We start from the raw sequence: 18,564 nt of genomic DNA, 5'->3' as shown, positions 1-18,564 counted from the left end.
AACCAGCTCCACAGATGCCAAATGAACACTATGATCTCTTACATCCAGTCACCAAATCCTGCTATCCACAGCAAAATCTGAAAGTCGTGGTTAAGCCTGTGAAGTTTAGTGAACCAAAGGGATGCTCAAGGGCAGTGGTTACACACTCTCAGGCCAGGCTCAAAGGGCAATAGTTTATCTGAATCCTACTGGCCCATATACCTCTACAGAGGTCCTTACAGACTCTAAATTAAAGCATTCCCTTTCATTTTTTCCTTTCAATGGGATAGAAACATCCTGTGTATTGCATCCTCCTTGTGCAATCCACCCTGTGTATTGCATATCCCAGAGAGTCTACCAATAATAAGAGAGGTCTCTCACAGCACCTCCTTGGGAGAAGAGGGCTCCATAGTGTGGTTTCCATGGCCAAATATTGGTAAAAAGCAGAACACACTGGAAGTATGGATAAGGAAGCACATCTGTATCTATTTCTGAAGGCAGAATTGCACCAGTGATCACATTTCACCATTAAATTAGCTGCCAACAAATGCCTAGTTCCTGCACTCTGCTATGGCAAGCAGATCCTCAGAAACTTCACTGGAATTTTAACAGGTGGCCACTGCTATCAGGAAGTCCATAAACAGCCAAACCCCAGAGGAAAATTAAAAAAAAAATATATATATATATATATATATATATATGTATATATATATATTCTTTAAAAAGGAGCCATTTGATATTTCAATGTTTTGGGGGGGAAAGTTACACCAATTTCAAGAGAAAAAAAAAATTAAGATTTTATTCGGAATTTATTGGCAGCTTAGCTGATCCTGAAGTTCCCCTTTTTCACACTCAAGGAATAAAAACTGTTTTAGTGATTTTTGATTGCCTACTTCTAGAATTGTTCCATTCCACATTAAAGACCTCATTCATTTCCCATTAGCACATTTTAGTTAAAATTAACACATAATAATTTTCGATGATCTGGCTTTCAGTATGTTTGTAAACAAAAAATTAATCTCAGAGGAAAAGCTTTGAAATTGTTAAAAGTCATTCTGACAGAATTAATCACTAAAAACACATTTTTACAAATTTTTTATTTAATTCAAGGATATTAAGAGCACTGGAATTGTCAGTTGCATTGCTCTTTCGTCAGAATGGCTTCCTTAAATAAACAGTTGACACCATTGACTCCAAAACCTTTGGCAATGGGACAAATAAAGGGAAATTGAAGACCTCTGGATTCAATTAATTTTAAGAGGAAACAGAAGACAACAAATACCACATGAAAACAAAATGATCACCAATTTTAGTAGCTAGAAAATCAGGCACAAGCAAACTTTCTCCTCATTCCCTGAGAGAAAAATGAGACACATATTACTGTCATTTTTACTTGGGGGAGATTCAGCGCAATAAGTAACAGAAAATTTAAACGTAGCTACAGGAGAGCTTTAACCAGGGGCAAAAGAAACAAAAAAAGGAAAAATCTGAAAGCTAATAAGAAACATAATGCGAGGCACAGAACAAAGGGTAACACGTTTTGTCAGTTGCTGGGATGGTGACCCCAGCACGTGTGCCCCTGTCTGACAGCAGGGTCTGTTCAGCTGTGTCAAAGAAGGAGTTAAATCTCCAAACACAGGCAACTGGAAAACATTTTAGATCATCTTTCTGCCTAAACAGCTTGAGCTATTTGCTCAAGGCAGTAACCAATGTTACACTGTAGAGTAGAAGTTCTGGACTATTAAGTGTCTGATTAGAGATACTGTTTCCAGAAAATTTCTACAGATCATGTTAGTTCTGACACCATGCTTATGTACAGAGTTTCTCAGGGTGTGATGTGACCTCTTCTCTTTGGTGCTAATTATTAGCTGTAGATGTCTCCAAAGGCTCTCCCTAATCAGAATATATGTAAGGAATTAAAATGGAGCCACTTTAATCAATTATGAAGTGCTGATATGAAACACTCCATACTGCTGACCATATAATTTCTAAGTTTGTGGAAAACTGCAAATAAATACTACAAAGTTACTGACAGACAGGCAATTTGATGGCTCTGTTTCACTGAAAATAAATTTAAAAAGTGTAACAGGCTAAACCATAAATAATGTTCTAACATGCCTTATCAGTTTAATATTCTGGTAGTCTTACACTGCTGCACATAAAACATGAGAAAAGCTACATACGATCAAAAGAGACTCATCTAGCTTTAAATATAGAGGAGTAGGTGCTTTTGCAAGGAGGAAATCTTGTGTTAAAAGACACTGTGCTTCATCAAAAAGCAAGCAGCTGGAGAGCTCTAAATCCCAGCCACCTCATCTGACAGAAGTGCTGTACAGTATTGGATCCCACCCTGCTCCACCCACAGCCCTCCCTGCTCTTTGTGTTCTCCAATACAGAGTCGTGACACCAAACCTTGTAAAACTCTCTCCTCTATCACTCAGCATGATCCACCCTGTTTGACTTCTATATGGATGAATATTAACATGAACTTCTGAGTACAATTTAAGCCACTGTACTTATTTTTCTACCTCTGCAGGGTGGGGACTAAACATTACACAAAACCCATCATATTCAGAAAGCCCTAAACTTGTGTTTAGAAGGTAGAAGATAAAGGAGCATACAAGCATTCAAGATTTGAAACAAAGCATCACTTTTTGTTCAAAATTTTTCTTCTCTTTCAAATCACATCATTGTTAATATGAGCACACCTGTAACTTTAATTTAGTTTCACAAGTTTAGAAAATTGAATTTGTTACAATGAACCAAATACTCTGGAAAGCAAAAGGTACTTAGTTGTGGCATTCCAAGATCTTTGGCCAAGTATCTAGCAGCGTTTGGACTCCTTCATGCTTAAGGGCCACAAGCAGAACTGAGCTATGCTGGATACTGTGCTGACAGAGCAAAAGACAGACTTTGCCCAAAAGAATGAGACAGATATTAAAAGTACCAGCATTAGAAGTTTACAGGAACAACAAATTAAACTCCCTAATGAAGTAGTTGCAAAAAGTCCCAAGTGTTTCCAAAAGAGAAGGATGACATAATTTCTTTCCATCCGCAGACAAGAAACACAAAAGGTATTTTCCACTGTTGCTTTAGTGCACTTGCCCTACTGCATGACCTTCTTCAACACAGCATCTATCTTCCAAAATTTTATGTGAAAGTTTTACCTCTTTATACACTATACCTTCTGAACTCTGCTCTTTTCAGGCAGCACGAAATGTATTTGCAGGGCATTCAGCCTCCATATGAATCTTTCCCAGAAATTTGCTAAAACCGAAGGAAAAGTTTACTTTTGAAAACTATGATGTCATCTCCTTTTCCAGCAAGTGCCTTTCCCAACCCACTTCAGCACATCCTTTCCATAATGCACAGTACGTCACTTGCAGATGGTTTTGAGAACTGCTACTCAAAACTTTGATTTAGAAGACATTCCTTTAATACATCACGCATGTAGAAAATGGATATGCATAGCAAGGAGATGACTGTTCACAGCATATGTACACATAAATCTCAAAATAGGCATCAGGGCGTTACGGGAAAGTAACTCCTCACTGCCAGTGAAGTTCCCTACTGGCGGCAACGGTGTGCTGGCCACATGTGAGGAGACTCGGAGATGTGCATTACCGGGCTGTGCCCACTTTTCCCCACCTGTTCCCTAATTTTACCGAGCGTCCGGCGCAGGTTTCCCAGGTGGTTCTGGGCACCTGGCGCTGTGCGGGCTGGAGGCAGCCGGGCGCCTCCCGGGGCGGTCACCTGTGCAGTACAGGACTCTCCGGGACCCGGCGGGGCTCCCCTCTGCCCCCCGCGCCCGGTCAGCCCTGCGGGAGCCCGGTCACCCCGGCGGCCCGGGGCGCGCTGTCCCCAGGAGGGACCCCGAGGCGGGGCAGGCGGCCGCTCGCCGGGCGCGGTCCCACCCGCGGCCGGGCGTGCTCCCCCGTGGCCAGGGGCTCAAGCCCCGGCCCCCGTACCGCCCTCGCCCTGCTCCTCACCTCCAGACCTGCCCCAGCTGCAGGATGTGGACGAGCGACTGCAGGAGCCAGATGCAGAAGGCGCAGGACGCGGACCGGCCGCCGCCAGCGCGGGGACCGGCGGCGCCGCTGCCCGCGGCGTTGCTGCTGCTGTTGCTGCTGCTGTTGGTGGCGTTGCCCTTGCTGGCGGTGGACGCCTGTCTCTGCGGCGTGCTGGGGCGAGCGGCGTCGATGTCCGCGGCCGCGGAGCCGCTGCTCACCAGCAGCTTGCTCTCGGCGGCGGGGCAGTGCCCGGCGGCGGCGGCGGCGCTGTCCTCGGTGCTGAAGTCGTGCGCGAACCAGCGGAAGCTGAAGACCTGCACGGAGAGGGAGCCCAGCAGCACGAAGAATAGGGTGAGCCCGAACCACCAGCGCTGGCCCCGCAGGTAGTAGTCGACCGCCAGCCAGATGTCGGTGCCCACGTCCGCGAAGTACACGGCCAGGGCGGCCAGGATCCAGAGGCAGTCCCACAGCGAGTAGCGCCGCTGCTCCCTGCCCAGCCGCAGGCACAAGGAGGACGAGCCCCCGCCCGAGCCCCGGGAGCCCCCGCCACCGCCCCCTCCGCCGTCTCCTCCTCTGCCGCCGCTGCAGCAGCAGCAGCAGCACCGGGAGCCGCCGCCCGAACCGTCCCCGCCGCCGCCGCCGCTGCAGCACCCGCCCCCGGGCGCCTCATCGTCGTCGCTGCCGCCGCCCGGCCCGGCGCCGGCGGGCAGCCCCGGGGCCAGCGCCTGCACGGAGCCCGAGTGCTCGGAGTTCTGCAGCGGCGTGAACGCCACCTCGCCGCCCTTCTTCATCTTCCGCCGCCCGTCCGACTTCGCGGCCATGATGCCTCCCTCAGCCCCGCTGGAGAGCGAGCGGGAGCAGCGAGCGCTCCTTTATCCCGCGCCTCCTCCTGCTCCTCCTCCTCCGCCTCCTGACTCCTGCCTCCCGCCCTCCGCCGCCGCGGACCCGCCGCTCCCCGCGTCCCCTGTCCCCGCTCCGCGCCGGGCTGCGCGCCCGCGGGCGGCTCCTCCGCGGCGGCCGCGTCCGCAGCGCCGCCTGTCTGCGGGGAGCCGCGCTCAGCCCGCCCGCCCCGCCGCCGCCTCCGCGGGGGCCGGCGGTGCCGGGGCCGCCGCCGCCGCGCTCTGCTCGAGCCGGGAGCAGGCAGGGCTGCGCTGCCCGGAGCAGCGCATCCCGCACCCGCCTCCCCGCCCGCCTCCGCCCGCACCCGCCGCCGCCACCACCCAGCTGACTGACGCCGGGAAAGAGGATGACCTCATCCCTCTTCCCTCGCTGCCACCGCCCCCCGCCCGGCACCGGCACCGGCACTGGCGCAGGGGCGGGGAAGGGGGCGCTCGGCGGCCGGGAGGGGAGGGCGCGGCGCTGCCCCGAGGGTGCGGAGCGGGCCCTGCGGCGGCGGGGCCGGGCGGTGTCTCTGCTGCCCGGCCCGGGGAGGTGGGCACGGCGGCGGCGAGAGAGCGGGTCGGCGGGGAGCGGTGGGGTGTGGCCGGCTCCCCCCGGGGCCGGGGCTGCGGGAGCAGGGGGTCGCGGCGCTGCCGCCGGCTCCGCTGCCGATCTCCGGTGTCCTCCGAACAGTTTGGGAGCGTCTGCCCCGCCGGCGCGGGGATGGAGTGGTGGAACGCGGGTGGGTGCGGACGGGGCGGCCGGGAGGGCGGGGGGTTCCCCCGGGCTTCTCCCTGCTAGCGGGCATCCTCGGGCTGGGGGCAGCCGCCGCTGCTGCCGCCCCAGCGCGGTGACAGGGGCAGCTCCGGGCGGTGGTGCCCCGCCGTGCCGCCCGATGCCCGCAGCGGGACCGGCCCGCCCGGCGAAGCCGCGCTGAGCGCCCGGCACGGCGGGTCCCGCACGGGGCGGCGGCCGCTTCCCGGCCGTCCCGTAGGAAGCGCTGCCGACGCTCCCTAACTTTGTGAAACGCTGTTGCGAGATGCAGTTCTCGGGTTGTGCCGTGACTCACGCTGCCTCAGAGGCGTTCGGGGGAAGGTGAGGAGACACCGTTTTATTCCGCCACCTGGAGAAATCGCATTTTGGGCGTAAAATTCACCAGGCGAACTCACGACGCCTTTCACCGCTCCCCGCCCCTTTCCTCGCAGCCCCGGCTGCTCACAGAGCGCGGTCGCTGCTCGGAGCTCACCCGGGTGTTTTGGCAGCGGAGCTGGCTCCGCCGGCAGCTCCCGGCTCGGGGCGGCGGGAGCAGCTGAGGTCGGGAGCAGCTGTCCCGGGCGGAGCCGGCGCCGCTCTCCGCCGCGGAGCGCAGACTCCCCCGGGCGGCCCGCGGCGACCGTCGCCCTCGGAGCCCGGCGGGGGACACAAGTGAACGACGGCTACCCGGTCACGGGAGGCCACCAGCATCGGCCTCCGAGAGTCACACGGGAATCACAGGGCTCGGGCTGCTGGCGGGGTGGGGGCGCATTTACCGCCCATCCTTGGCCCTTCCGCCCTCTCTGTCCTCCTGCATCTTCAACCATACGGGATGAGAAACTAATTGACCTCTTCACCTTTTTAAAATTTTTTAAAGCCTCTGCAATATTTTATGAGCATGCCCTCTCCCTTCTTAAAATAGAGCAGTGAGTTCGTTTAACCACGTTGCTGGAATATCTTAATAGGAACGGCAGTGAGACTGATAGGGTAGTGTTATGTTAAGCTCTGTGACTAAATATAGTCCCTTTAACTTCATTAATTAAACAGAAGAAGTCATATGGACAGCTGAGAAATCTGCCTTCTAACTCTTAAATGTACATGGTAAGTATAAAATTGCCTTTAGGAAATTAGCTTTTACTGATGTATATCCCAGATTTCAAGAAAAGACTGCAGCATGCATAACAGTATTCAGAGTGCTGAACACACAAAAATCAAACTTTGGAAGGTGAAAAGCACACATGAAACTAATTTGACTAGTTATTTTGCATGTTATCACACAAGAGTCTTTTAATTACATTGTCACATAATGGTTCTTAAATAATACACATTTGCTATGCAGTCTCTGTTAAAATGGTATAACTGCACTTTATTTCTATTCCTTTTGGAACCCTGTGTTTTATTCTCATTACAATCTGCATGATCTTTCTTGCCTGAGACTTGTAGTACAAATTGCTTCTTTCTCAAGATATCTTTTAATAATTCAGTCAGCACCTATATATAATACAATATATTCATTTAAGGTCCCTTTCAACCCAAAGCATTCTATGATTCATTCTATGGTTCCAGGATTACCTTGTGAGCAGAGATGGTGCTTAATGATAAAGCTATTTTAGCTGCAAGTTTGTGGTTTATAACCAACAAGTTTTCAGTGTTACTCTATTTCATAGCATGATTTGGGTTTGAAGGCACTTTAAAGATCATTGAGGTCCAATCTCCTGCTGTGGCCAGGGACACCTTCCACTTGACTAGGTTGTTCAAAGCCCCATCCAAACTGTCCTTGAACACAACCAGGGATGGAGCCTCCCCAATTTTCTGGGGAACAATCTGTTCTGGTTCCTCACCACCCTCACAGTAATTGTTGGGTTTTTTTCTCTAACATCTAATCTAAACCTGCCCTCTGTCAGTTTGAAGCCATTACCACTTGTCCTGTCACTATATGCCCTTGTAAAAAGTCCTCTCCAGCTTTCTTGTAGTCCCATTCAGGTAGTGGAAGGTGCTATAAGGTTTCCCCAGAGCCTTCTTGTAGTTATGTCTTCAATAAAATGGTTTAGTGTACACTGTAGGTTACTTTAATTGAGTCTGTTTGACATATACAGGTCTAAAAGATGCCACAAACTTATAATGGAGGTTATAGTGTGATACATGAGTGGCAGTAGGGGAGCAACTGTGCTCCTGGAGCTGAAATCCTAACCTAAATTGCTTGGGCTGCAGGTGGGGTAAGAGAGTAACTCTAAGGTGTCAGATTTAAGAAGGAGAGAATAAAATGGAAGAGATCTAGGTCCAACATACTAAAAAGGCACAAAGTTGCTCTGAGCAATGCAGGAGATATTTAGGAACATAAATGGTGTCAGTCTCAGTGTACATCATCTTCAGAAGTCATGGGATCCTGCTTAAGGCTACTCCACTGCTTGCCATTGGAAAAGGTAAGTGCTGAGGCCAAGTGTCCCCACATCCTCCCCTCCCTGCTCCATATGTGGAACAAATCTTCTGGTATATTAGTCCTGAACCACTTCACTAAAGGATAGCATTTGATAGAACTAGGAGCTGACCCATCTTCCAGGAAGACTTCAGTTCACCCTGGTGGGCTCAGACCTCTAAATCTGAAAGGTCTTCAATTTGCAAGATAATTTGCTGGAGGTGGGGGGACAGTTTTACGCTTTCTTTCCTATATGTTTACCTCCTCTCCTCTCCTCTCCTCTCCTCTCCTCTCCTCTCCTCTCCTCTCCTCTCCTCTCCTCTCCTCTCCTCTCCTCTCCTCTCCTCTCCTCTCTCCTCTCCTCTCCTCTCCTCTCCTCTCCTCTCCTCTCCTCTCCTCTCCTCTCCTCTCCTCTCCTCTCCTCTCCTCTCCTCTCCTCTCCTCTCCTCTCCTCTCCTCTCCTCTCCTCTCCTCTCCTCTTCTTTTTGTTGGTTGGTTAGGCTTGCTCTGTTTGGATTCAGCTACTGTTGCATTTGAGAGGGAAATAATATTCTTTCACACTGATTTTCATATTAACAATAGCTGTCTGTGACAAGAAAGGCAGTGCAATAGATGAACATTTAAACTTAAATTAAAGGCTGTTTGATACTTGATAAGAGGAATGTCTTCTGGTTTGTTTTCTCACTTTAAAGATAACAAATGAAAAGGATCCCAAATAATAATAATGATAATAACAACAGAACCAAATTTCCTCTCTGTTAGATCGGCATAACTTCTGTGGAGCTGTATCAAGGCCAGAAGTGTTTGTATACACACTGTGTACAAACCAGCATGCATTCAGCAAGGCAATGTTGTAACTAAACCTCAGAAATTATTAATAACAAAATATAATTGAAGGACAAAAATGAGATCGCAGACATAAATACATATTTCATAAACCAAGTACAGACAACCAAGTACATTCATTTCTCATGCAAAGTTAGTTTTTCTCTGAAGGAGATTTTATTCATGGCTTTCTTTTTCTTCTCCTTTCTTTAAAGAAAACATTTTTATAGTTATCACTGCTTTTGCTTTGTTCTGAGTTGCAACTGTTTCCCTTTTTTGCCCCTTAGAATCTTGGTCTACTTTAGGAATACTTTTTGTGTGTGTGTATGTCCTTCTGTTGTTTCACCTGTAGACCATTATCAACTCAAATCTAAATGTCCAGGAAACAAGCTTCCAATCCTCTTATCTTTACTCTAAACTATTTTTTAGTTCTTCACATCCTAACAATGATGTTTTTCCATCTCTTCTTTAGCTGTGCTGTACAGACTGCCCTTTCAAAGCAGACTTGAACTTTTGCTTGTATAGCTCTCATTTTGCCATTAGAATATCATTATACTCTACAGGTCTAATCAATTCTTGCATGCATCCTTCAAAATGATTCCAAAATCCATTTTCTTTTGTTTGACAGTATTTTGTCAATTGCAGTTTAGTGCTTTAGTTTCTGTACTTTCTTCTAGTTCAGACCAACTGAAGCATTAGAATAAGATCATTGTACCTGAATTTGACACCCTCTGGAAGCATTCTGGCACAAAAGCCTGCCTTTCTTACTCTAGTCAGTCCTTTAGGGAGTAGTTCTGCATCAAGAAGGAGTTGTGCATAATCCTGCTGTCCTGGCAGGGCTTGCAATGCTTAGCAGAGCTCCTGAGCAGCCCCTCTTAGAAACAAAGGAAGTCCTAAGGGATTCCCTAGTGATCCTACCTACCTACCTACCTACCTACCTACCTACCTACCTACCTACCTACCTACCTACCTACCTTCTACCTTCTAGTATCATCTCTCTCCAAAGGCACCCAGTGTCTTTTCCTGCACTGTGTTTCTGTCTAGATGTGTTTGACACAAAACTAGGCTGACTTGATGGAGAATCTGATGAACATTTATTTTCTCATTCACTCACTCAGACATAGTCTCACTCCTACATTTTCCATACAACTGGCTTTATCTTTCCATGTTAAAACAGTGCCCTCAGGCACAGATGCACATGAAATCAATTTCTTTAGGTGCATCAAGTAAGAACAATTCTACAAGATGTTAATAGGTTTCAGGTATTTTCAATAGATTTATGTTTAAACTGTACACACAGGCGTCAGTGGCAGTTGTAATCTAGGCTGTGTGTTTAACATTTATGTACTAAAACACTTAATTGTCTTTTTGCCCAACTAGCTTCCTTCAAACAGGCACATGGGACTGTGTGCTCTGATACCCAAGATACTTCATTGCAAAGAGAGGATACATTTCCTTTCAATTAGGACAGTATTTCTGCAAATTAACATAAGTACAAATCAGAAATACATTCGTAAATCGGTACGCTGTTTAAAAAATTATTATTAAAATCTATCTATTTTTAAAAGTATAAACAGAGATTGGTTTCTGTCTTTAGCTTTAGATTATTTTATTTTTTTTACACACACACATCACATGAGATCTTAAAGGAAGAGGCCCAATGTCATGGGGTTTTTAGGTGTACACTTAAATTAAGGAGGACTATAAATCAGAGCAGTGGGAATGATTATTATATCCTTATTGTTTAGGCAAACACATTTTAGTCCCATACTTGAATTTCATGGTGAATTGTGGCTGTAGTTTGTTTTATTATATTTCCATATGTCTAAGCATTAGAAACATAGATTCAACTGTACACTCCAGATAGATGGATGGATGGATAGATAGATAGATAGATAGATAGATAGATAGATAGATAGATAGATAGATAGATAGATAGATAGATAGACTGATTGATTCTAGGTTTAAGCAAACAGAGAATAGCCATGCTTTGAAGATAGCATGGAAGATAGATATGGATTTTTAAATTACCTATGAAAGAAGAAATTATTTCTTGGGATTTTTTTAAGATTTTACTCAGGATTTCTTAAATTTACATTTATTATTTAGAAATGGATGTCAGTCACCTTTCAAGTTGCTTCATAGCTTGTATTTAAATATATAATCAAAGATAGACATAAATGTATAAGGAATGATAGCAGAAGACAGATATAGGAAAACAGCAAGGAAGCAAGCCTGCAACCTTTTAAAATGCTCACAACTCTTTTGCTGCTATTGTGCATGCAAAAAAAAAACCCCAAATACCATGCACATCATATTTTATGATAAATGGGAAAAGCATTTCTAGAATGCCTAAGGAAATATTAACATGCCTTCTGACGCTGTAAGATGTAATTAAGAATTTTCAAAAATTTGAAAAGAAAATTAAAAGTCCCATTTTCTTTCCCCTTCTTGGTTTACTGTTTAAAATTAATTTCAGTCAAGCAAAAGAAAACTGTTAAGCCACAGCACAGGAAGTTACGTCGCTACTTTGCACTGCTAAGTACAGAGGATTTTATTAACTTTTCCAGTCTACTGCCTTTCTTCATGGAGAAGTGCAAACAACCACTTCAGACTGTTATGTGAGCAGAGGTTGTTTATGTTTGCAAAGACATTTATAAATACTAACAATGAAGAACTAGATGACATTCATCCAAGATATCTAAAGGAACTCAAAGGAGCACTTGGTACTTCCTTTTTTCTTACTCTCATGCCATTTCCACAACTGACAAACTACAGGATGGATAGATGCAATATGTACTTAAAAGTAAGGAATCCTCTCTTATGTATGATGAGTTTCAGAAAAACAGTACTTGGAGTTGCTGGGAGAATACTAAATGGTCCAGTGAGCCAGTCAGAACATGTTTATATTTTTTTCAAACCCTTACATCAGCAGCAAAAGAAACTGAGACACTTAAGGGCTTAAAAGGGCAGAAATGTATAATCTAGATCAACCTAATAATAGACATATAACAGCACACCAGGAGAGGTGGATGAGGAAAAAAGATGGAGTTAACTGGACTCTAATGGACATTTTCAGACTCAATTCTAAGAGTCTATGATATTGTCTACAGGATAAATATTTTAGCACCCAACTTCAGGCTTTGTCTGCAGTCCATAATCAAATGTTTAATAAAAATAGCACCAAAATCTTCTAGCCTGCCTTCTTTCACAGTTCTTTAGTCAGGTTGCAACAGAGAGAGGCAGTAGAAGTGAAACCCTTCTCTCCACTACAGCCTTGCCTGCTCCGCTGATTGAGTTACCTCACTGCTCCTTCCAAGACTCCTCTGTGTGTCCAATTCCTGAATTACTTGTTGAGCCAGGCAGTCTCTTTTCCATGCTACATCCATGGAAGCATCAGCAGTGTCAAAATCCGCCCAGGCTCTCCATAGGCAGGGCAGGGTGTTGGGAGGAAAAAAGCAGGGCAGCACCCTTGCTGTGGAGGAACAGCAGAGTGCACACGAGGAGGTACCTTTGTAATCTCCCCTTCTTTGGCCAGCGATTTTTCAAAATATCATCCCACTGGCAAGGGACAGAGATTAAGTGACTTCTGTGCCAAACACAGCACACATCATGTGGAAGAAGCATGTTTGGGATTTGGCACTGCTCACAAGCTAAATATGCTAACTGGCATGCCTTCCAAGCAAGACCTGAGCTTGTGGGTGTTATATGGTATTTCACATTTTCTTATCAAAGTGTAATGCCCTGGTATTGTGTGCTGTAAGCACCCATGATGTTCTTGAAATGAAGCCCTCTGATGTGCCGGTCCCATTATTGAAAGGGTTAGAGAGTTGTGTACATGGCTCTGGATCCAGGGAAGCAAATCCAAAACCTGATTTGGACACTGTATAGGTAGAGAAAATAATTTTCAAGTATGGAAGGCAGCTGCAGAAGAAGGGTATCCACTCTTAGTAAAGAAAAACAGATTAGGAAGGCATTGTTTACACTTGATAAATCAGAGATGGCATCAAAGGGAGCTAGTATTACAAACTATTAATGAAACACATAATAATGAAACAAATCACATAATAGATCACAACGAAGTGATTCATTGTAATGAATACTGATACCAAGTAAGTGAACTGTGGGCTCTGGGGATACAATTTCAAATCCATTCCAGTGAGTGTGGTAGGAGTGTGAGCAGAAAAAGAAAAGAAGAGTTTCAGTGTTCTGTTGCTCAGACCGACCACAACCACACCTTACAATAGTTGTCCTTTTGATGACATAAGTAAATAAAAATCATATTTAACAGTTATTTTACCTACCAAGGCCAAATATAAGCATGTATTATTTCTTGTGTCAAGGTAACAACTGGGATCTCATCAGTTGCAGATGTCAGCCAACTATCCTAATTTCACAGAATAGTGTGAGTAAATATACATTAAACATGCTAAAAAAGACAGCTAGACAATGTTTTATCAACACAGATTACAAACTCATTTATTTCTTATAATTATAGAAAGCCCATTGCTGCTACAGAACATAGGTAGTGTCCTGAGGATGAAACAAGTCTAAAATTCAGATCTTCAGAAAGGTTTTAGATTTTAGAGGTACAAAAGGTGAAGTCTTTGATTAAGAGAGGGATGCCTTACATAGCTTGTATAAAATATTTGTATTTTGACCACACACATGTAACTTCAGGTGGTATTTAAGTCCTGATTACATTTCAGATTTGTCTGTATCCTAAATCCTTCCTAAGTCAATTCTGATGATATCAAAGCCTACCAAATCAAACATTAACTTGTGCATTTACAGCTAAATACATTTTTTTTTACTGTGCATTTGCAAAAAAATCATTGGATCTTTTTTTTTTGTTTGTTTTTCTTTGACATGAAGGCATTCACACATGTGGCACTGGAAAGCTGGTTTGAAAGCTAAGGAGAGGCACTGCAAAAATCATCAAGCTGAGCAGGGAGCTGCCTAAGCCTGCCTAAGCTATTGCAGTGTTACTGATAACAGCCTCTCTTAAGAGAACCTTTGGATCTAAAGGTTCTCAGCTGAGGTTCTGGCTCAGCTACAAGATTTTACAATCAAATGCCAGCGAGTGGCTTACCAACACAGGGTGAACTTCTGAATAACAAGATCTTTATTAGTCTCTGCTATGAACTTAAGAGAAGCCAAGCAAGACTTCAGTAGGGCTGAAGAGTTTTGCAGTTTGTTTGGAAAATGATTTTGAAAAGATCTAAATTTTAATAAATGATGAAAATGAAAAAATATCATCAAATGAATACATACTGACAGATTTGAAATGAGCTAAATTTAGCTTACCCACAGATCATTACTGAAACACAAACATTTGAGTATTTTACTACATATGTAACTACATACTACAATTATGATTGCTCAGTTCAAGTCCACAGAGCCGTGTTACAGATTTAAGTTTCTGATATCTAAATCTCTGTCATGCAAAGATTTTGAGCATCTATAATAGGATCAGAATTCTGTGTTCACATTAGACATATTTAATTTACTGTGATGTTTTTAATACATTGTTTTGACTTTTCTTCACAATAATTACAATGCCTTCAGAATTATAAAAAGACATGAAAATCAAATCAGCATGGATTTGGAGAAGCATCACACTTGTAAAGAATCAGAAATCAAGCAGCTGTGGGTAAAGCTGCACTATGGTGAGGCCATCATTTTCATCTTCAGAAAGCCACCTTAAGGGAAAAACAAAAACCTGTCATAGACACAGCACATATAAAATTTAAGAAACAGGCAATTTGTGAGAGCCTGGTTCTGCACCTTTGATTTTCTAGGATAGTTTTTACATTTGTTTGTAGAGACAAAAAAGCCAACCTGAAGAAAATAGTGACTTAAAATTTTTGTTTTCACATAGTATTCACATATGTGTAATTTTAAATTGTAACTAACTTTATTAATATATTTATTAAATATAAATTAATTTTATTTTTTGGTCATATAGGTAACTAGTAAATTGCTCTAAAGAATGACAATAAAATCAGGATAATTTAGAGTAGAGAAACATATTCTGTGATAGCAAGTTATTCTCCTTGTAATTAATTCTAGGAACTCTGTCTTTCCCATATCTCTTTGTTGGTTCACAAAATACTGAGTTGCATGATGGGCCCAATCCTAGCTCTGTAAGAGCCTATGGAGCTTTTACTGTTGATTATATGAGAAACACGCCTGAGTCCAAAGTTTGGGTAGACTGATTTTAACTGGAACCATGGATACAGTGGTATTAATTTCCAAAGAGAGTTAAAAATCTTCTGTACTTTGAAAGGTGTATGACAGTCTGCCTGATTTGATATCTACATGTGTGGGAGACATTCCCAGACAATAAGTACAGCATCAAAGTAGCTCACATCTGAAGCTGCACCATTCAGCAGCTGGGAGATATGGCTGAAGATAAACAGGTCCAGGCCGAAGCATAACTGATTTTGGCAGCTAAAATTGCATGTGGAAGTCACAGAGACTAGAAAAGATGTGATGTGTAAGCTAGACAACAGGCATTTAAATGAGTTAGCAAAGGATTCAGGTTTCTCAGTGATTAATGTCTTTTAGAGATGTTTTTTGTATTGGAGGAGTCTTTTTTATGTGAGAGAATGAGCCCATTCCCCATTCACTCCGTAGGCCATGAGACGAGGAGTTCCATGAGGAGCTCCATGTCTCAGCTGGAAGAGGACCATGAACTTAGAGTTTCCTCTATCTGAGGAGCCTCTGGGTCTCTGAGTACCCTGGGGTTAACCTCCTAATCTCTTCTACTGAATAACTTCCAGTTTTAGTAGGGTTTATATACTTCAAGGTAGGCACATAGTCCACCAAGCCTCAGTTAAATGTTCTTGTCAGGTGCATGTAGAATCAATCTGTGCCAGTCACTCACCCACATCAATGATGTGATTCCAGTTTGTGTGCCAGTCTCTTATATACCTTTGCACTTTTACTATAAGATTCTAAATAAAACTGAAAAAAACAAATATCTGGAAAAAAATGTTTCCTGCAGTCTATCTCCTGCAAGAATCTTCCTCTGACTGGTGTGGTCTGAAAACGCTTACAAGCAAAAGGGGTGAAGTGGCATCAAATCCTGAAAATCCTGTCATGGATTGTGTTGCACATCTGAGTGATTCTGTGGGTTAAGAGCTTTGCTTAATGCCCACTAACTCAGATTTAGGTATCTAGAAGATTAGAGAGCATGTCTTTGGAGGAAGTTGAAGCAAGGGAAGTTTATTGTTATTGGAAGAAGTTTAAGGTTGTTGAGGTAACACCCTCACTCTAGTGATTTAGACTGTAGAGACCAACTGAGTATCCAAGAACTTCAAAGGTTACCTTTTTTTGGTACAGGGGCTGGGATTTGGCTTCCATTAATTGTCAAGTTTACAGAAACATTTAAGGAAAGGATAAAATTAAATATTCTTGGCTACCATTTCTGTTTTCAGATTACCAGGTAACATTCTCTTTCTAGATATAGGGAACTTGTAAATTTTCGCACTTCTATATTCTCCATATGCATTAAAAAGCTAATTTCCTCTTGGAAGGACATGAATATGTTTGCATCAGTTATTTATTCTGAAATTCTTCAAGCTATGAATGATATATTTTAGTGAACAGTCACTCCAAATGTACCCTTCAATTTAATTTCCAGTTTCTGAAACTGTGTTGTTTCAGTTTGATGCAGACTGATGTGCACCCTCCTTTTGTACAACAGTACCCTTTACCCAAGCAACCCAGTACCTAAATACATTTCTAAATTTAGATCATTACACTTCTACATTACATTATATGAAGCTTTTTTTAATCTTTATCCTATTTGCTGAATGTGTCTTGGGCCCATACTAAGCAAACATTGAAACAGAAGGATTCTAATGTTTTACTGTTGCCCTTGCTCAATAAAATACACTACTTCTTCCATGAGTTTTGAATCTATGCTGCCATGTTCCACTGATTTCCTTTCTGATTCCCTTCCATGCCTGTTTGCTTATCCCTGATATGTTTGCCAGAGCTATTTATGTGCTAATGCTTGTATGGTGGTTCACCAGACACCTTCTACCTCTTGAACTCAAAATATGTCTGAATGCTTTCTCTTAGCAAAGGCATTAAATTATGCCTCTCCCTCCTACAATCATCCAGTTTTAATTGAGGGGAAAAATCTAGTGTCTTCCTCTAGCAATTCTTCTGACAAGTTCGTTTCAAGTTGGCCAGGGGGTTCAAAAGTCATTGGGGATGGACTGATAAGAACACAACATTGTTAAAAAAAAAAATCATTACTGTCTTAGAAAACCAGACAGAAGCAACTGAGAGATTTGTGAAAAAGAAAACAGCATGTACAGAGGGATGATGGACTGATCTACTGACCTGTTACAGTTGAAGCAATGCACTGAATTCCTAGCTGCATCTGTGATTTCCACTTTTTCTAGAAACCAGCCACTTGCTGTAGAAGGAAAAAAAAAGATCAAATTTAATATAAACAAAACACAAATACAGCATAAGAAAGGTTTCTAATTTCATTTCTCAAACCCCATGTGATTCAGTACTTCTAAGTATATTCAACATCAGTAATATAGCTGAAACACAAATTATTAAAATTACTACCAACTTCTCTCAGTTTTACAGGGAAGGTCTTTGATGTTTTTGACAGAAAATGTAATGGGAGATTTTTGTTATGACTTAACTTATTTTTTAAGATTGGATAGAACAGGCAGTAAGACAAATGAAACAGAGTGCATGGTAATATCGAACACACTCTTGAAAACCCATTTTGCCCTTTCAGGTACTTGGAAATGCACTCAGAATGCACCCCTAGTGGGCATTCTACTACTCTTTTGTAATTAATATATTGACATGGATGTGAACCAAGTGGTGAAACTCAATGTTTCTCATATCCCTAGTTTTCCAGCAGTCATGATTCAAAATAGCATTTTCATTTAGGCCAGCACTTGTATTTGTTTCAGCTTTAAGAAGATACTCAATATTCTACTTTAATCCCCTGTTTTGCTGTGTGAAGAAATACCTTCATTGTTGTGATATAGAATTTTATTTCATAAAATATAAAAATAATAATATTTTAAAACCAAAAGTTTATTTTATATATACAATGTCTGTGCTGATAACTTTAGTTGTCTTTGCCAATGCAAATACTTAATGAAAACATTTTTAAGCTAATTAGGATCATACTGCTAGTAGTTGATAACATTTTGGTACTCTTTACGTGTCCTAGAGATAAAGAACTAGATCCTATCTAATTATTTTGGTTTTCAAATATTTGCATGAAGTACCAAGTAGGCAAAAACCAATAAAATATTTTTATTCATAAATGCTAAATTTTAATTGTACATACTAAAAATGTAATATAAAAATATTTGCAAATTGTGTCAGTTTGGATAAAATCTAAAGGTACAGCGATGTTTCTTTTTATTCAATGACATTTTCAAAAAAATAGCTGGGTTAAGTAGGCCATGAAGGTGTCTAAGTATTCCACCTTCAATTCACAAGATCCATTTATTGATATTGTGAAGTACTTTTGAAACTCTTTTAATGAAACCTTGTGAATGGTTTAATATATCATAGACTCTACTTGGAATAGATGACCTTTCACGAAATCTCTAAATCAGAGTCAAGATCATCAGCAATAAAATTTTACAGCCTCTCAAATTTACACGACACTTTACAAAAGAATAGAAAGGCAAGTTTGCTCTCTTG

At 43.0% G+C, this 18,564-nt stretch overlaps 2 protein-coding genes across 2 annotated transcripts in view; both read right to left on the bottom strand.

Annotated features, from left to right (window-relative positions):
- XKR4 (XK related 4) overlaps positions 1 to 4,853 on the bottom strand; it is a 227,886-nt gene extending 223,033 nt beyond the window's left edge. The window contains exon 1 of the mRNA XM_036403995.1: positions 3,969 to 4,853. Coding sequence (XP_036259888.1) covers positions 3,969 to 4,810 — 842 coding nt within the window. The 5' untranslated portion in view covers positions 4,811 to 4,853. The remainder of the gene's footprint in view (positions 1 to 3,968) is intronic.
- Positions 4,854 to 14,470: 9,617 nt separating this feature from the next.
- LOC118701877 (lipoxygenase homology domain-containing protein 1) overlaps positions 14,471 to 18,564 on the bottom strand; it is a 131,887-nt gene continuing 127,793 nt past the window's right edge. Inside the window, exons 43-44 of the mRNA XM_036406828.2 lie at positions 17,221 to 17,296; positions 14,471 to 14,564 (exon numbers count right to left, since the gene is read on the bottom strand). Of these exons, the coding sequence (XP_036262721.1) occupies positions 14,495 to 14,564; positions 17,221 to 17,296 (146 nt within the window). The 3' untranslated portion in view covers positions 14,471 to 14,494. The remainder of the gene's footprint in view (positions 14,565 to 17,220; positions 17,297 to 18,564) is intronic.

Source organism: Molothrus ater, chromosome 1 (assembly GCF_012460135.2).
Source record: "Molothrus ater isolate BHLD 08-10-18 breed brown headed cowbird chromosome 1, BPBGC_Mater_1.1, whole genome shotgun sequence".
NCBI classification, from domain to species: domain Eukaryota; kingdom Metazoa; phylum Chordata; class Aves; order Passeriformes; family Icteridae; genus Molothrus; species Molothrus ater.
Note: the sequence above shows the minus strand (reverse complement) of the source record. Positions and strands in the feature narration are given on the sequence as shown.